Source organism: Arvicola amphibius, chromosome 9, assembly GCF_903992535.2.
Source record: "Arvicola amphibius chromosome 9, mArvAmp1.2, whole genome shotgun sequence".
In the NCBI taxonomy this organism is placed as follows: domain Eukaryota; kingdom Metazoa; phylum Chordata; class Mammalia; order Rodentia; family Cricetidae; genus Arvicola; species Arvicola amphibius.
Genome location: NC_052055.2, coordinates 47,583,209 through 47,602,764, shown reverse-complemented (window position 1 = coordinate 47,602,764; position 19,556 = coordinate 47,583,209). Strand labels below are relative to the sequence as shown.

The 19,556-nt window shown below is 42.1% G+C and overlaps 1 protein-coding gene and 1 non-coding gene across 14 annotated transcripts in view; one reads left to right on the top strand and one right to left on the bottom strand.

Moving 5' to 3' along the window:
• Ppp6r2 (protein phosphatase 6 regulatory subunit 2) overlaps positions 1–19,556 on the bottom strand; it is a 93,862-nt gene that overhangs the window by 33,431 nt on the left and 40,875 nt on the right. For 10 of the 13 annotated variants that reach the window (XM_038342689.2, XM_038342690.2, XM_038342691.2 and 7 more), the window contains 2 exons: positions 16,443–16,629; positions 2,686–2,823 (listed from right to left, as the gene is read on the bottom strand). In XM_038342689.2, coding sequence (XP_038198617.1) covers positions 2,686–2,823; positions 16,443–16,629 — 325 coding nt within the window. Of the gene's footprint in view, positions 1–2,685; positions 2,824–16,442; positions 16,652–19,556 lie in introns of all 13 variants that reach the window. The other 3 variants (XM_038342693.2, XM_038342698.2, XM_038342697.2) reach the window with 2 other exon arrangements.
• LOC119824156 lies at positions 7,908–8,014 on the top strand. Its single transcript, XR_005287076.1, has one exon. It is a non-coding gene; the product is annotated as a U6 spliceosomal RNA (small nuclear RNA).

The window sequence follows — 19,556 nt, the reverse complement described above, 5'->3', positions numbered from 1 at the left end:
TAACCCTCTAGAACCCTAAGTCAAATTAAATACTTTCTTTTAAATTGCCTTGATCACACCAGGTGTAGTGGTGCATGCCCTTAATCCTAGCACTCCAGAGGCAGAGACAGGTGGATCCCTGTTTGGTTTACAGAACAAGTTCTAAGACATCCAGGACTACACACAGACAAACTCTTCGATAAACAAACTTCAATAAAAACTTTAATAAACAAAAACAAACAAAAAAAGAAAGAAAAGAAAAAAATTGCCTTGGTCATAGGGTTTGTGATGGCTAGTCTTGGTTGTCAACTTGACTATATCTGGCATTAACTAAAACCCAAAATTGGGGCACACCTGTGAAGATATTTTGCTTAGTCTGAAGTGGGAAGACCCACTTCCAGTCTGTATCTGAGGTGGGAAGACACACCTTTAATCCAAATCTTCTGAGATGGGAAGATCCACCTCTAACGTGGGCCACACCTACTGCTGGCAGTCTACATAAAGGACATGAAAGAAAGAAGCTCTCTCTGTTTGCTTGCTTGTTCTCACCTCCCTACCAAGTCCATTCCTTCACTAGCATTAGAGCCTACTTCTTCAGGATTCCAGCATTTACTGAAGACCAGCTGAGACATCTAGCCTCATGGATTACACAGTTACTGGATTATTGGACCTTCTGTTCCTAGGCATCCATTGTTGGAGTAGCTGGACCACAGTCTGTTAAGTCATTCTAATAAATCAACTTTCTATATCTATATAGAGAGATTCATTCTATAAGTTATGTTACTCTAGAGAACCCTGACCAATATAGTGTTTTAAATGAGCAAAGTAACTAAGGAGTTGGAGAGATGGCTCAGAGATAAAGAGCACTGGTTGCTCTTCATGAGGTCCTGAGTTTAATTCCCTGCAACCACATAGTGACTCACAACCATCTATAATGAGATCTGGTGCCTTCTTTTGCCCTGCAGGCATACATACAAGAATACAGTATACATAGTAAATAAAATTAACTAAATTAGCTCCCAACAAATACTTAGCAATGCTAATGTACATGCTGCATTCACTGACTATTATGCCATAAGGAAATGAGATATTCACTTAAGAGTGAGAGTAACCACCACTTTATTTTCTTCTTTTATTTACTTTCCCTTTTATTGCAAATATTCTTTTCTTGTACAATGTATCCTGATTACAGTTTCCCCCCTCTATTCCTCCCAGTTCCTCCTGACTCTACCTTACCCCCAAAATCTGTATCTACCAAGACCCACAGAAAACACTAGGTAGAGCCAGAGGAACCCTGCAGAAGAAGGGGAGGAAGGGTTATAGGAGCCGGAGGGGTCAAGGATACCATGAGAACATGGCCCACAGAATCAACTAAGCAGGGCTCATAGGGGCTCACAGAGACTGAAGTGACAAATGTGGACCCTGCATGGGTCTGAGCTAGGTCCTCTGCATATACCTCATGATTGTGTAGCTTGTTGTTCTTGTGAGAATCCCAACAACGGGAGTGGAGGTGTTTCTGACTCTCTTGCCTACGAGTGGGACCCTTTTCCTCCTGAAATACCATGTCCAGCCATGATATAAGGTTTGTACTTAATCTTATTGTATCTTGTTATGCCATTTTTAGTGGATATATCTGGGAAGCCTGCCCTTTGTTTATTTGTTTGTTTTGTTTTGTTTTTCGAGACAGCGTTTCTCTGTGTAACAGCCCTCGCTATCTTGGAACTAACTCTGTAGACCAGGCTCGCCTCATACTCACAAGAGATCTGCCTGCCTCTGCCTCCCAAGTGCTGGGATTAAAGGCGTGCACCACCATCGTCCTGTTTTTTTTTGTTTTTTTTTTTTTTTTAAGGAAAGAAGAGGAGTTGATCTGGGAGAGAGGAGGTGGGGAGAGGGACTAGGAGGAGTAGAGACAAGGGAAACTGCAGTCAGGATATAATGTATGACAGAAGAATAAGAGTTAAAAGAAAATGACAGGCTTCTAAGAAATAACAAAACATAACAACATAAAATAAGAAAAAAGAAAAACTATAACATCTTTTATTTCTTTATTGACCCAGGGTAGGTAACCTATATATTATATAATATATATTATATAAGACATTATATATATTATATAAGACACCATGTAGCCTTAGTAGCCTGGAGCTCATAATTCTACCTCTGCCTCTCAGTTGCTGGGATTACTGTCTTGTAGCACCATTCTCAGTGAGAAGGGCCATCTAAGTGACACTAGATTCTCAGAGTGAGAAAACAAAGGTTCAATTGCTTGGCTTGCCCTGTAGGCTGGGCACCTGCTTTTCTCAGGGACTAACTACTACAATGCCTTTCCCAGCAGCACAGCAGCATCCACACTCCATATTAAGAGACACACCCCAGCCTCAGCTAGTCCAGTCAGCTTGTACTTTCCTCACAGTAGGGCTTGGGTTTGGAGCCCACACCTCTAAGGCCTGTGTAGGTGCCTGGGTGAAGTAAAGGGCAGGAGAAAGCAAGGGGCCATGTTTTGGAAGAAGGCACCTCTGCTCTTTGCCTCTGAATGGGCTAGAGCAGGACAAAGGCACAGATAAGCAGGCCATGTTGAGACACTGACTGAAGAGCTTAGGGACGGGCATCTGATGCTCCTTGACATGAGTGGCCTGGCCTGGTGCACCTTCCCATGGAGAATGAGGCGGGGTTCCCACACATTCATGCACAGTCCCTGGCACTCACATGTAGGACCTCTTGCCGAAGACCAACTGGTTCCACACAGCTGACCAGGCGCAGCAGCAGGTCCATGAGAGCTGAGGTGCCTATGTGCTTCAGCATCAGGCTGATAAACTTCTCCTTCTTCTTCAAAAACATGATCACCTGAAGTCAAACACACCTGGTAAGTAAACAGGCTCCTGACAGGAAGGAACACTCCTTTAAGAACTTTCATGAGAAAGATAATTAACTTTCAATGATACTGAGAAGAAATGATAGAAAGACCATGTAAAGACTATATGAAAAAATTCCCTCCCAAGACAGGCAAGAGTCCTAGAGGCCAGTGATACAAGTGCAAACTGGCAGTGTTTCTAACTGGACATCATGTCTGGAGAACAGTACACATTACCACGCACAGTCACCACTGAAACAAAAGGCATAGAAAGAACTAAGCTGGGAGATGAGAGTCATTGCTTCAGCGCTACATAGAGTGACCCTGTCTGAAAAAAATGTTGTCCTCCCACCTCTACATGCTGTGGTATGCACCCTGTCTTACATCATACACATATAATGATACAATAAATAAGTAAATTTGTAAAACTGTCATGAGATGCTAACATAAATAGCTTTATATCAATCTGTATGTATCTCAAAAAGAGAATTTTCTGAGCGGTGGTGGCACACACCTTTAATTCCAGTACTCGGCAGGCAGAGCCAGGAGAATCTCTGTGAGTTCAAGCCCAGCCTGGACTACATGAGACATAATAAATAAGGAACACTGTCAAAAGGGGAATGACTTCAGGGCTCAGTGGATAAAGGCATTTGCTGCCCAGCCTGACAGCCTGTTTGATCCCTAAAACCACATAAAGGTAGAAAAAGAAAAGTGACTTCACAATATGTCTTCTGACTTCCATACATATACCACAGCACATTGTATACCCCTCCCTCAGCATCACATGCACACACAAAATAAACCTTCATCTGGCGATGGATGGAGATAGAGACAGAGCCCCACATTGGAGCACTGGACTGAGCTTCCAAGGTCCAAATGAGGAACAGAAGGAGGGAGAACATGAGCAAGGAAGTCAGGACCGCAAGGGGTGCGCCCACCCACTGACATGGTGGGGCTGATCTAATGGGAGCTCACCAAGGCCAGCTGGACTGGGACTGAAAAAGCATGGGATAAAACTGGACTCCCTGAACATGGCAGACAATGAGGGCTGCTGAGAAGCCAAGGACAATGACACTGGGTTTTGATCCTTTTACATGTACTGGCTTTGGAGGGGCCTAGCCTGTTTGGATGCTCACCTTCCTAGACCTAGATGGAGGGGGGAGGACCGTGGACTTCCCCACAGGGCAGGGAACCCTTCCCTTACTGCTCTTTGAACTGGAGAGGGAGGGGGAGGAGTGGGGTGAGAGGGAGGGAAATGGGAGGCGGGGAGGAGACGGGGAGGAGGAGGAAATTTTTAATAAAAAAATAAAAAGAAAAATAAATAAATAAAAAATATTTTTAATCTTTATTTTTATTTACATGTATCGGTGTTTTGCATGCATAAATGTGTGTATACCATATTTATGTAGTGTCTGTGGAGACCAGAAGAGAGTGCTATACCTCCTGGGACTAGAGTTACAGTTTTGAGCCACCATGTGGGTGCTGGAATTTGAACTTGGATCCTCTGGAAGAATAACCAGTGCTCTTAAGCCCTAAGCCATCTCTCTAGCCCCCTTAAAATTTTTTTAAAGATTATCTAAACTGGCAAGAAAAAATATGAATCCAGGTGAACATCAAAAGAAATACTGGGGGGGCTGGAGAGATGGCTCAGTGGTTAAGAGCATTGCCTGCTCTTCCAAAGGTCCTGAGTTCAATTCCCGGCAACCACATGGTGGCTCACAACCATCTGTAATGAGGTCTGGTGCCCTCTTCTGGCCTGCAGACATACACAGAGTATTGTATACATAATAAATAAATAAATATTTAAAAAAAAGAAAAAAATACTGAGTGTGGAGGCACACGCCTTTAATCCCAGCACTCAGGAGGCAGAGGCAGGTGGACCTCAGTAAATTTGAGACCAGCCTGGTCTACAGAGTGAGTTTCAGGACAGCTAGGGCTACATATATCTCAAAAAACAAAAACAAACAAAAAAGAATAGGAAATTAAAAGTCATTTCACTATAGACCATAGCATAAAACTCAATAATAGAAAAGAAAAATAGAGCCAGGCACGGTGGTGCACACCTTTAATACCAGTGCTTAGGAAGCAGAGGTAGGCAGGCAGAATTCTGAATTCTGAATTCTAACATTGAGGATAGCTTGGTTTACAGAGTGAATTCCAGGACAGCCAAGTGTATACATAGAAACTTGGTCTAAAAAAAAAAAAAGAAAGGAAGGAAGGAAGGAAGGAAGGAAGGAAGAAAAAAGACAGACAGACAGACAGACAGACAGACAATAATCAAGTTCAGTGCATTCCAGGAATGTAAAGTTCGTTTAACATTACAAGAAGAGCATTTCATTTTCAACAGTCATTGCCACTACATACACTTTTAAAAAACTAGGACTCAAGATTATGCCCTTAACTTGCTTTTTATTTGTTTGTTTCTTTTTTTTAAAAAAATATTTATTTATTTATTATGTATACAGTATTCTGTCTGTGTGTATGCCTGCAGGCCAGAAGAGGGTACCAGAACTCATTACAGATGGTTGTGAGCCACCATGTGGTTGCTGGGAATTGAACTCAGGACCTTTGGAAGAGCAGGCGGTGCTCTTAACCGCTGAGCCATCTCTCCAGCCCCATTTGTTTGTTTCTATGTTAATGATTAAACCCAGGACCTTGTACATGTTAAGCAATACTCTACTATTGAGATATAACTAACAGGTCCTTAGGGTTAGCTTTTTAAAATTTATTACATTTATTTATTGTATGTCGCAGGGCATGAGTGTGCCACAGCACATCTGGTGGTCATACGGTTCCCAGGGATTGAACTCAGATTGTTAGGCTTGCTAGAAAGCGTCTTCACCCACTAAGCCATCTCTCTGGCTCCTTAGGTTTAGAGCTGCAGACATAGATCAGGTGGTATAGTACTTGCCTAGCATGCATGTAGCCCTGAGCCTGATTCCAGGCAAACAGTATGCAATGGGACATGCCTATAATCCCAGCATGTATAATATAATCCATGGTGGAGTCAGGAGTTCAAGGTTATCCTCAGATACACAGTGGGTCTGAGGTCAGCCTGTGATACAGGAGAGAGAACTTGTGGATATGATCAAAAAATGCTTTACATATGTATGAAATTCTCAATGAATAAATAAACTAATTAAAAATTAGGTCAAGCTGTGAGGCGGTGGCACACGCCTTAATCCCAGCACTCGAGAGGCAGAGACAGGTGGATCTCTGTAAACTCAAAGCCACCCTAGTCTACAAAGTGAATTCCAGGACAGCCAGGGCTATTATACAGAGAAACTCTGTCATGAAGAACCAAAAATAAATTTAAAAAAAATAAATTAAAACCCTAGTAACCTTATAATAAACATCTTACTTAACCATGAAATTTTTCTTCTAAGGTAACACAAGGAAATTCACAATTAGCACCTCTAGTCAATATTGTACTAAAGGCTCCAGTCAATTCAGTAAGACATGAAAAATAAAAGGCATATAAATTACAAAGCACAAAATAAAACTGTCAGTAATTTGAGGCTGGAGAGATGGCTCAAAGGTTAAGATCACTTGCTCTTGCAGAGGACCCAAGTTCAGTTCCCAGCATCCACATGGCAGCTCACAACCGTCTACACTTGATCTTAGCCAAAAGGCCAAGAAGCAAAACAACCATCTATAGCTCCAATTCTGGGGGATCCAACACCCTCTTCTGACTTCCATGCATGTGGTGCATATACATACTTGCAAGCAAAATACTCATACACTTAAAAAGTGAGATCACTATTAATTACAAATGATAAGATCTTGTACATAAATAAAACAAAAAGATATAAATTATCAGAATTAATAGTTTTATTTCTCATCAATGAAAAGGGAAAGCAGAGTAGATGCCCTCCAACACATGAATGGTTAAACTATGGTTCACCCACACCATGCAATATTACATAGTAATAAAAAAAGGAACAAATCAACCGGGCGGTTGGTGGCACAAACCTTTAACCCCAGCACTTGGGAGGCAGAGGCAGGAGGATCTCTGCAAGTTCGAGGCCAGCCTGGTCTATAAGAGCTAGTTCCAGGACAGAGTCCAAAGCTACAGAGAAACCCTGTTTCAAAAAACAAAAAAAAAGGAACAAATCATTGATACACAAACTGGATGACTCTATTTTAACTTGGATGAAATTATACTCAGTGAAAATGCTGAGTCCTCCAGTCCACAAAGCACAAAGCTGGAGATATAGTTTAGTGGTTCAGCTCTTACCCTGAGTTCAGTCTCTAACATCATAAAATAAAAATGTGCAATTTAAGTTTGACATCAGCCTGGTTTATACAGCAAGTCCCAGAGCAGCTAGGGATATATAATGAAACCAAAACAACAAAATGTACAGTTTATGTATTATGTAACTCCTGACAAAAAATAAGGAAAAAGCAACAGTATATCAGAAGAGGCTCAGCCAATCTATTTTGTAGCCAAAAGCAGATACTGTACTGGCTAGTTTTTTGCTTGTTTGTTTTTCAACTTGACACAGAGTCATTTGAGAGTCAGAACCTCAACTGAGAAAATGCCTCCATAAAATCAGCCTGTAGGCAAAGCCATTTTCTTAATTGATGATTATTGTGGGAGGGCCCAATGTATTCTGGGTGGTGTCACCTCTAGGTAGGTGGTTCTAAGATATATAATAATAAAAACAAAACAAGAAAAAAATAGAGTAATCCTAGAGGGTACAAGCCAGTAAGAAGTGTTCCTCCACGGCTCCTGCTTCAGCTTCTGCCCTATTTCCTTTGTGATGGACGGTGATATGGAACTATAAGCGGAAATAACCACTTTCCTTCCCCAAGCTGCTTTTGGTATTTTATCACAGCAACAGAAATCCTAAGAGAAATTGGTATGAGGTTTGTGGGACGTTGCTGATAGACCAGACCGTGTTTTGGGGAGGTCTGTGAAAGAGTTTTGGGCGAGAGAAGCCAAGGAGTGTTCAAAGCTTGAGCCGTTTTGTGGGAACTTAAAAGAGAATGTTGAGAGCAGTGCAAACAATGGAGACCTGCCTGCCTTGTGAAGTTTAGGAGGGAGCTCTGAGAGTTCCTTTAACATTCAACAGGGGTGCTTGCTTCAGTAGTACATATACTAAAATTGGACCGATATAGAGAAGATTAGCATAGCCCCTACACAAGCATGACATGTGAATTTGTGAATCATTCCATATTTTTAGGATGCTGAAAGGTAGCTCTCCACAACTGATGGCTTCTGGCAGCGGTGGGGGTGGAGAAGGACTCACTTTTCTTTAAGGGGCAGGGAGTTTAAACACACTTCAGTGAGTATATGGACAACACAAATTGGGCCTTTCTTTCTTTCTTTCTGTCTTTTTGGAGCGGGGGGAGGTAGTGTCACAAGGGTAGGAGGTGGGCCTTGGAGAACTAGGAAGTGTGATCAGGGCTCATAATGTGAAATTCCCAAATCATCAATATTAAAATTATGGAAAAAGCTCCATCAAAGTTATCAAATATATTAAGAATCTGTGGTTCTGATCAGATGGAGCTGAAGAATAAAAAACCATAACCACCGACTAAAGCAAAAGCTTTGCTTCACTGAAACAATTGGTGCTGGTTAGCTAGAGCTAAGAAGTCAGTGTGATTAAGGGAAGAGCAGGGGCTGGAGAGGTGGCTCAGCAGTTAAGAGCACTGACTGCTCTTCCAGAGGACCTGGGATCAACTCCCAGCACCCACATGGCAGTTCATAGCTGTCTGTAACCCCAGTTCCAGGGGACCTAAAACCCATGGCAAAAAACACCAATGCATATTAAAAAAAAAAAAAAAAAAGAGCAGTATCACTGAGGCAAAGTTCTGGGAAATATTTCCTCATGGTCAGTGTACAGAGCCTTGTGATAGCAGGTAAGAATTTCCCTGGTGGTATTTTTTTTTTTTTTTTTGGTTTTCTATTGTATATGCATGTTTTTGTGCACCACAGTGCTGTGAGTGCAATTTCCATAGAGGCCAGAAGAGGGCATCAGATTCCCTAGGACTTCGGTTACAGATGGTTGTGAGCCTCCAATTAAGTTTCAGGAACCAAACCCAGATCCTCTGGAAGAACAGCCAGTGCTCATAACCTCTGAGCCATGTCTCCAGTCCCTGAAACTGGATTTAAAGCCATGAAGGAGTCACAGAGACACATTAAGGCTTTAAGCATCATGTGGCAAGGTCAAATCCCTGAGAAAGCCCAAAGGATACTGATGAAGGTGTAGTCAACTGCAGTAAAGATCCCAACATTTTGGAGATGCTGGTACCATAAGATGACCACCGAGGACAGCAGCAGGTGTGGAGCCAGCCTGAGACTGTACGATGTATTATGGGTGCTGTGGCTTGCCCTTTGGAGTCCGGAAGATCATGAGTCCCAGAAGTCTGACACTGAGCTTCATACTGTTGGACTCTGGTTTGATCTGACTCTAACTGTGCTTGCTCTGGCTCTTCCCTTTTTAAGTAGGAAAAGATGTAACTTATTTTTTATTTATAGGAGTGCAAAGTTCGGGTGGTGGTGGTGCATGCCTTTAATCCTAGCACTCGGAAGGCAGAAGCAGGTAGATCTCTGTGAGTTTGAGGCCAGCCTGGTCTACAAGAGCTAGATCCAGAATAGGCTTCAAAGCTAAGAGAAACCCTGTCTTGAAAAACAAAGAAACAAACAAATAAAAAAAAGGAATGCAAAGGTGAGAGACTTTGAAGGTATAGTGATGAGGAATCTCTGTCAGCCAAAGAACTTTAAGGGGTGGGACCACGTTAGGGCATGACTTTTCAAGTATCCAGAGAAAAATGCCAGGCAGCCCAGGGTGTTCTCTCTCTCTCTCTCTCTCTCTCTCTCTCTCTCTCTCTCTCTCTCTCTCTCTCTCTCTCTCTCTCTCTGTGGTTCCTGCACTACACAGCTGAGCTTGGACTTCTCGTTCCTGTTTCGTGAGTTTGCCCCTTATAATAAAGAAAAATATAATTGATATATCTTGTAGCTAGCCTGGTATTTCTCGACCTGCGATAATTCAACAGTAGCGTCCAACGTGGGGCTCAGGTACCTCGTGGCTCCAGCCAGCCACTGCAAGGCTCCCGGTAGTGCATTTGGGTAGGATCCCTATGTTGTGGTAGTGTCTCGGAGCTATTCTGGGTCCCCAGACACCTGCAGCACAGCTGGCTTGTGGGTCCAGCTTTCCCAACACACCGTGGAAGCTCAGGCGGGGCGCGGGCTTTAAATGCTTGGGACAGAATTCAGGAACCAGAAAAGAGAATTAAATCATATATTAGTGTTAAACAGGGTCAGAGAGAATCCTTTAGTGACTTTTTACAAAGATTAACTAAGGCTGTACAAATAGGAGTAACAGACTGAGAAGTTAGAGATGTATTAATTGACTCTTTGGCTTTTGAGAATGACAACTTATAATTCAAAATGATCCTTGGGCCTTTAAAGGTCAAACCAATACCAATAGATGAATGGATCTTACATACAATAAATGTTGAGACATTTGACTATAGTACGGAAGCTTGGGTAGGAGAAGCAATTTCCAATGGTATAAAAAACACCAAAATGCCAAATGTTTTAATTATGGCAGAACAGGACATCTGAGAAGGGACTGTAGACAAGGAATTCTTAGGAATAATATTTCCTCTGGGAAAGATAAGGTATTATAGGCAAAGGTCACTAGCCATTCAGGCTGCACAAGAACACAAAGCAACTGACAAACCTTCAAAGGTACTAACAGCCCTGCCTTTAAAATGGTTAATTGAAAAACCAATATGGGTTAAACAATGGCCTTTAACAGAAGAAAAGCTTCAAGATCCCCGGTGGCAGTAGGCAACAGAAATGCTGTAGGTCCCAAATGGTAGTGGGCCATGTGGCAGCAGACAGTGGGGCCCTGCGAGAAGCTAGTCCCAGGCAGAGATGGCTGCCAGTCCCCGAGCAGTGGCTGGTCCCAGGCAGGGAGACACATGGCAGGCAGGCAGAAGATAGAGACATGGATAGACATGACTTGCAGAGTGAGGTTGAATATTTATTCAGGGAGTTATGAAGGGGGAAGGGAGAAGGAGGGGGAGAGAGAGAGAGAGAGAGAGAGAGAGAGAGAGAGAGAGAGAGAGAGAGAGAGAGAGAGAGAGAGAGAGAGAGAGAGAGAGAGGAGGGGGGGAGCGGAGAAGTAGGGAGAGAGGCAGAAGTGAAGCTGCCTCTCTGAGAGGAAGATGGGAAGCTGAAGATCAGCCTGCCTCAGCGGATGGGGAGGGAGTGGGCGTGGCTTGTCTCTTAAAGGGACCAGGGACCAAAACCATAACACTTGTTTTGTGAGTTTGCCCCTTATAATAAAGAAAACTATATAATTGGTTTATCTTGTAGCTATTTCTTGACTCGAGATAATTCAACAGTATAGTGGCCTGGGATTTTTCTTTTTCTTTTTCTTTCTTTCTTTCTTTCTTTTTGTTTTTCAAGACAGGGTTTCTCTGCAGCTTTGGAGCCTGTCCTGGAACTAGCTCTTGTAGATCAGGCTGGCCTCAAACTCACAGAGATCCACCTGCCTCTGCTGGGATTAAAGTATATGAGCTGCTACCATCACCCAGATGGCTTTGGACATTTTAAAGCAGCTTTAAACTTTTGAACTTTAAAAGAAACTTCAGATATTTTAACTGAACTTTTTTGTTTTGTTTTTTCAAGACAGGGTTCTCTGTGTAACATCTTTGGCTGTCATGGAACTCACTCTGTAGACCAGACTGGCCTCGAACTCACACAGATCGGCCTTGTCTCTGCCTGGGATTAAAGGCATGCACTACCATCGCCCGGCTGAGACTAAACTTTTAAACTGTTTGAATTTTTTTTTTTACTGATTTTTTTTTTTTTTTTTTGGTTTTTCGAGACAGGGTTTCCCTGTAGTTTCTAGAGCCTGTCCTGGAACTAGCTCTTGTAGACCAGGCTGGCCTCCAACTCAGAGATCCACCTGCCTCTGCCTCCTGAGTGCTGGGATTAAAAGCATGCACCACCACTGCCTGGCTTTTTGCTGATTTTTTTTTGAGCTCTACATTTTTATCTGCTCCCTTCCCTGCCTCTCCCCACCCCCCTTCAATCCTCCCCCAAGGTCCCTGTGCTCCCAATTTACTCAGGAGATCTTATCTTTTTCTACTTTCTACTTCCCATGTAGATTAGATCTATGTAAGTCTTTGTTAGTGTCAGCATTGTTGTCTAAATAATCTGGGACTGTGGCTTGTAGGCTGGCTTTCTTTGCTTTATGTTTAAAAACCACCTATGAGTGAGTACACATGATAATTGTTTTTCTGTGTCTGGGTTACCTTACTCAAAATGATGTTTTCTAGCTCCATCCATTTTCCTGCAAAATTCAAGATGTTATTTTTTTCTGCTGTATAGTACTCCGTTGTGCAAATGTTCCACATTTTCCTTATCCATTCTTCAGTCGAGGGGCATTTAGATTGTTTCCAGGGTCTGGCTATGACAAACAAAGCTGCTATGAACATAGTTGAGCACATGTCCTTGTGGCACGATTGAGCATCCTTTGGAATTATACCCAAAAGTAGTATTACTTGGTCTTGAGGAAGGTTGTTTCCTGATTTTTTGAGAAATTGCCACACTGACATCCAAAGGGGCTGTACCAGCTTGCATTCCCACCAACAATGCAGAAGTGTTCCCTTTTCCCCACAACCTCTCCAGCATAAATTGTGTTTGAATTTTTAAAGACTTGGACTTTTAAAAAATTGGAATGTTATAGCCAGGCATGGTAGCACACACCTTTAATCCATCAGAGGCAGGCAGATCTCTGTGAGTTCGAGGCCAGCCTTGTTTCCAAAATGAGTTCCAGAATAGCCAGGGCTGTTAGACAGAGAAACCCTGTCTCAAGAAAAACAAAACAACAAAACAAAACAAAAAAAAACAAAGTTGGAATGTTTTATATTGTGGTATTAATATGAAATCTTAGGGATTAACAAGAAAAGGTTATAGTTTAATAGTAATGTGTTTATGTGTCAGGTTGACAAAGGGTCAATAATTATGTTTAGGTTTTTTGTCAACTTGACACAAGTTAGAGAACCTCAATTCAGAAAATGCCTCCATAATGTCAGCAAACCTATAGGGCATTTTCTTTTCTCTTCTTTTCTTTTTTAAGATTTATTTACTTATTATGTGTACAATGTTCTGCCTGCATGTGTGCCTGCAGGTCAGAAGAGAGCTCCAGATTTCATTACAGATGGTAGTGAGCCACCGCGTGGTTGACAGGAATTAAACTCATGACCTTTGGAAGAGCAGGCAGTACTCTTAACCACTGAGCTATCTCTTTAGCCCAAGGGCATTTTCTTTTTTTTTTTTTTTAAAGATTTATTTATTTATTATGTACACAGTGTTCAGCCTCCATGTATGCCTGCAGGCCAGAAGAGGGCGCCAGATCTCATTATAAATGGTTGTGAGCCACCATGTGGGTTGCTGGGAATTGAACTCAGGACCTCCGGAAGAGCAGTCAGTGCTCTTAACCTCTGAGCCATCTCTCCAGCCCCCAAGGGCATTTTCTTAATTGATGACTGAAGGCCCAGTTCATTTGTGGATAATGCAACTCTGCGTATGTGGTCCTGGGTATATAAGAAAACAAACTGAGCAAGCCAGGAGGAGCAAACCAATAAGAAGTGTTCCTCCATGGCTTTTGCTACAATTCCTGCCTCTAGGATTATGCCTTGAGTTCTGACCCTGACTTCATTCTATGATGGACTGTGATAAAGAACTTTAAGATAAAATAAACCCGACTTCCCAGTTGCTTTTGGTCGTGGTGTTATGGCCCAGCACTAGACACCTGAACTGAGACACACACCATTTTGAGATATCAAAGGCAAACTTGTACACTGTAAGAACATTTAACAAAATTAAGGCATTATTGTTCATATTTTATGTGTGATAATGGTATTGTGGTTATAACTATAAAAGACATTTCATTTTTCATCTGTATATCTCATCTCATCTGATATCTGTAATTTTCTTCAAAATAATCTGATGATATTGAAAATAAGAAGGTTCAACCAGGTGGTGGTGGAATCCACCTTTAATCCCAGCCCTCACTCTGTAAGTTTGAGGCCAGCCTGGTATATAGAGCAAGTTCCAGGACAGCTAAAGCAACACAGAGAAACTCTATCTCAAAAAAACAAAAACAAAAACAAAAACAAAAACAAAAAAAAAAAAAAAAAAAAAAAAAAAGAAGAAAGAAAAAAGAAAAGGAGAACCAGAAAACATATTGGCCTCTAACAGTCCTGTCTCCGGGTCAGTCTATTCTTTCAGGAAAGCTCAACCTGCTTGCCAGCCCTAGGAACAGATCAACTCCTGGGTGACTGGCAACAAATTTTGGTAGAGCAATACAAGGGACTGTAGAAATGAAGCAGGTATTTCTATAAGAAAAGACGAACACGACTTACGTATATACGAGAAAAGCAATTTGTAGTACTCAGTATGATACTGAAACTACAGTACTGTCATGGAAATTAACAACTACGTGCTATTTACTGAAAAAGTAGTTATTGCAAAGAGTACAGAACCTAAATATTTCAGTCTTAACCTGAATTCCACATAAATGTGTTACATGTTTGTCAGCATAATACAAATGTTTAAGAAGTTCATTTCATTTCACTCTAATGCAGTAGGCACTAGAAAGGAAGAAAAGGGAAAGTAAAATTTTAAAGAAAATCTGAAAGTGGCAAAAGAATAAGATCAGGCTACAGTAGTAAATTAAGAGATTCACAAACCCATCCATTGGCCTGCAAGGTCTAGGCACACGAGGTCTCTCTGAAACTCACAGTGAACACCCGACACAGCACCTTTCTTGTACTAGAGCATCTGCTCACATTCCTTCCCTACATTACTGCCACCACCATTATATACAGAAGTGGGAAGGGAGTATGTATGCACACACACATATATGCACATAGACACATACATACAGATATGGCACTGTCACTCTTCATTTCTGCTGTTTGACAAATAAGAGATAAGACAATCCTCTGGAGTCCCAGGACTCAAGACAACATATAGGTCTGTTTGCTAAATGGATAGTTGATGGGATTAAACAATTATGATTAATATTAAAAAGAAAAAAATCCTTATAATTTAGACACACCAGACTATTTACACAAGAAATTATGACATCTGAGGTGTGTGTTTAAATTATCCAGTGGTAATGGGTAAATGAGGTGACGAGATAGATGCTGAACACAGCAGGAGGACAAGCCACCATTATACTTCCCCTATTCCTATCCACACTTTATTCTATTTATTTATTTTGTTTTTTGAGACAGGGTTTCTCAGTGTAGCCCTAACTGTCCTGGAACTCACTCTGTAAACTAGGCTGGCCTTAAATTCACTCCTGAGTTCTGGGATTAAAGGTGTGCACCACTACCACCTGGTTTCACATCAACATTTTAAATATAAGGTTAAACATAAGTTTTGTGGAATATTATTTTAAGGTGTGTTACGTTTGTTTATGCTGTGGAATATTTGTTTAATGATGCAAAAATGTGTTGCATTCTTTTATCTTGCATTTGTTTAACTCTGTGAAGCTGTGTTACTTTGCCTGTCTAAAATACCTGATTAGTCTAATAAAGAACTGAACAGCCAATAGCAAGGCAGGAGAAAGGATAGGCAGGGCTGGCAGGCAGAGAGAATAAATAGGAGGAGAGATCCAGGAGCAAGAAAAGAGGGGGAGGGCTGGAGAGATGGCTCAGAGGTTAAGAGCATTGCCTGCTCTTCCAAAGGTCCTGAGTTCAATTCCCAGCAACCACATGGTGGGTCACAACCATCTGTAATGATGTCCGGTGCCCTCTTCTGGCCTGCAGGCAGACACACAAACAGAATATTGTATACATAAGAAAGAAAGAAGAAAGAGAGAGAGAGAGAAAGAGAGAGAGAGAGAGAGAAAGAAAGAGGGAGAGAGGACACCAGGGGGCCAACCATTCAGCTACACAGCAAGTCACAGAGTAAGAAGTAAAGAAAGGTATACAGAATAGAGAAAGATAAAAGCCCAGAGGAAAAGGTAGATGGTTAGAAGCAAGCCAAGCTAAGGTTGGGCAATCATAAGTAAAAATATGCCTCTGTGTGATTTATTTGGGAGCTGGGTGGCGGGTCCCCAAAGAGTAAGACCCAAAGAGCCAAAAGATTAAAACAACTAACTACAATAAGGTAGGAGAAGGACAGTGTTACAGCTGAAATGCTAGTTCGTTTTCCCACAAAAGTCCAATTCTAATTAATTAGTTAATTAATTAATCAGTGAGCTGAACATTATCTTTTGTTTACTTTGAAGCAATCAATCACTATTCTAACCACACAGACAGTTTACTCATAAAGACCTCAAAATGTAGATGTCTCCGGCCCCTCCACAGTGAAGGCATGTTACAGGACCTCACGTTTATGCCTGATCTGGGACTCGCAAAGCACCCAGAAAGGACAAGAAGTACTGTTTATTCCAGAGCTGGCTACTAAACCTCTCAGGAAAGTCACTTCACTTAAACAACAGTTCACATATCAGCCACTTATACTGTTCATCTATGGTCTGTTAAGCAAACAAAATGCTGTCTCAAGAGCCTCGTGACAGTTTCACAGTGGCAGCAGTGATTGTCCAATGCATTTGGCTTCACATATTATTACCTGTTCAGTTTTCCTTGCAATAAGATTGCCAATGGTCTTGCTGAAAAAACTGGCAAGCAGTGGGTTGAGTGGTGGCTCCTGATCCAGGAAGTCATACAGAAGGTTCAGCAGACTCTCGTCCTCGCCTAGTCTGTCGCTGATCTGCGGCACATCACAAGTCAGAAGCTCACAGGCTGTGTTTGGATATCTAAAAGGGCACAGTTCAAGCACTGGAGGTGAAATTAGACTTCTCCAACTTTTAGGAAGCAGACACATCATGGCTGGAGAGAGAGCTCAATGGTTAAGAGTATGTATTGCTCTTTCAGAAAATCTGGAGTTCAACTCCCAGTGCCCATATCTGGTGGTGGAGCCACCTGTAACTAGCCTCTAGGTACCCACAAACATGGCACACTCTCATACAGACATACACACACACACACAACTAAAAATAAACACACTTTTAAAGAAAGGAAGCAGACCCATGTGATGATAAGAGCAAATTACTAAACAGGCCTCAGAACAGAATGAAGATGATACTCTGTAGCAACTGGAATTTAATTATTGGAACTCAAAGTTCTTAACATATCTTTTATAGGCTCCATATATCCTGTTCTCTAATATTCTAAATTTTCTGACTCTACTTTCATTCTATAGATAACTTTTAATTTTTTTTAAACAGGATTTCATGTAGCCTTGACTGGCCTCAAATTCACTATGTAGATGAGGATGGCTTTATCCTCCTGCCTTTACTTCCTAAACCTGGGATAACAGGTGTGCACCAGCAGACCAGACTTAAATAATCTTTCTTTTTCTCCTGGATTCTTTCTTCATGATCATCTGCCAGGTTTCTCCCTGTTACTGTCAGTAAGGCTAAGTCCCAGTCATGTTCATGTTTCTCCTTAGGAAATTGCCTTTCCTCTTCTCCCCGCTTCCTGTGCCTTTAATTTAGTAAGCACAGAGCAAAACTGTTCTACACTAAGAAATATCATGTCTGCAGCTATGAAACAGTATCATCAGTGAGACATCATATAAGTAATTTACTATTAAGAAATGCTAGTATGGGGGCTGGAGAGGTGGCTCAGAGGTTAGGAGCACTGGCTGCTCTTCCAGAGGTCCTGAGTTCAATTCCCAGCAACCACACAGTGGCTCACAAGCATCTATAATGAGATTTGGTACCCTCTTCTGGTGTGTAGGCATACACGCCAGCACACTGTATAAAGAATAAATAAATCTTCAAAAAAAGGAGAGAATTGCTAGTATGTGAAAATATACTTTTCATTTAATGAAAATGACGACAGACAAGATAACCCTTCCTAGCCCATTATGTGTGATTGCATGCTATCGCCGATTCTTCTTTAGTAGCTGGCCCACACAGGATAGAAGACAACCAATGCCCCCGGAAACAGTTCTGCACTGATTGTGGGTGCTCTCTCTCTCAGCCCGACAAAAAGGAGTAATCTTCAGAGCCATGACGAACTGTCAGTCATACAGACCCAGCAGGACTTGCAAGACAAGTATGCCTTAGGACATGAGAACAGTATGGGCAGTGTTCAGGGCCCCACAGACTGAGTGTGGGAGGGGCCTAAGGGTTAAATCAGTTCTGGGGTTGCTCCTTCCTGGCTAACCTCTCTGGTCTTCAATGTCTTTTTCTGTGAAGTGGGGCAGCCAGGACCCCACCTCATGGGATGGCTGTAACCCCACACAAGTGTTTAATGTAGGGGATCATACATGGCCAATGAGGGCAGGGAGACCACAGAGAGCAGATGAAAGGGTTAGGTCAGCAGCAGTGAAAGCCACAGTGATGCTCTACCAGACACAACACGCTGGGGCAGTGCAGAAAGTCAAATCCAAATCCTACGGGGGAGGAAGTAAAGGAAAGACTGCACTTTGAGGACATTTTCACAGCAGGGAATAACCAACTTGTCCAACAGAGCAGATGGAGCTAAAAGATACCAATTCTTTTCTTTTTCTTCTTTTTTTTAAGGCAGGGTCTTTCTACAAAGCCCTGGCTATACTAGAACTTACCATGCAGACCAGGCTAGCCTCAAACTCACAGAGATCCTCCTGTCTCTGCCTCTAAAGTGCTGAGAATAAAGGTGTGGCCACCACGTCTATCCAAAAGAAAACAATTCTATATCTAGGTAGGGCTAGGGTTTTTCCTTTATACATACTTTCTGACAAATAGGCACTGCTCTAGTAGTTTAAAAATCTTACAAAAAGAGTAAGAATTTTACTTAAACATGACAAATGGCTCATGTGATCTTGTGGATATTCCCTCCTAAGATCCTATTCCAGTAATAGAGAGTTAAGAAGGCAAGAAGAGCAGCTGGCTGCAGAAACACTGTAGTAGAGTGCCTGCCTAGTATCCAGCATGCAAGAGGCTCTGAAATTAATTCTCAGTGTCACGTATCACGCACGGGATAGGGGAGAAGAAAAGAGAAGAAGAAATGATACTACCTTAGACTAAGCCCAGGGAAAACGGACTCTCAGGTGCTCACAGAGAAGTGAGGGTAAGGGTTCAAGCTACACAGTTCCAGAGAAGTATGGCCAGTGTCCTGATTGCTGAGGGCAGGGTGGTCTGGAAACATCTTAGGCTTGAGTTAGTTTGTTCTCAGGAAAAGTGAACAAGTCCTGCTACTAATTTAAGAATACTAAATAAAATGGAGAGATAATGGGATGCTGGCTAGAAATAGGAAACTTGGCAAAAAACAAGTTCCCAGCATGCTTACAGGCCTTCATCCCACAGGTAAGAACTAGAAGGAGGGCAGTGGTGGCGCCCCTTTAATCCCAGCACTCAGGAGGCAAGAGGCAGGCGGATCTTTGTGAGTTCAAGGCCAGCCTGGTCTACAAGAGCTTGTTCTAGGACAGGCTCCAAAGCTACAGAGGTTTCCTGTCTTGAAACCACGCCCACCCACACACAAAAAGAACTAGAAGGGTTTTTTTCTAAATGGAATGCTGGGGTAGCAAAGACATAAATAAAACAGTAAGAGCAAAACCAAGAAAAATGAGGCCAGCAGGGTGACTGAGCAGTGAGGATGCTTGCTATGCAAGCCCGTCAACCTGAGCTCTGTCTAAGGGTGGATGGAGAGGACTGACTCCACAAAGTTGTCTGTGGTGTGCACACAGCCACGTTCA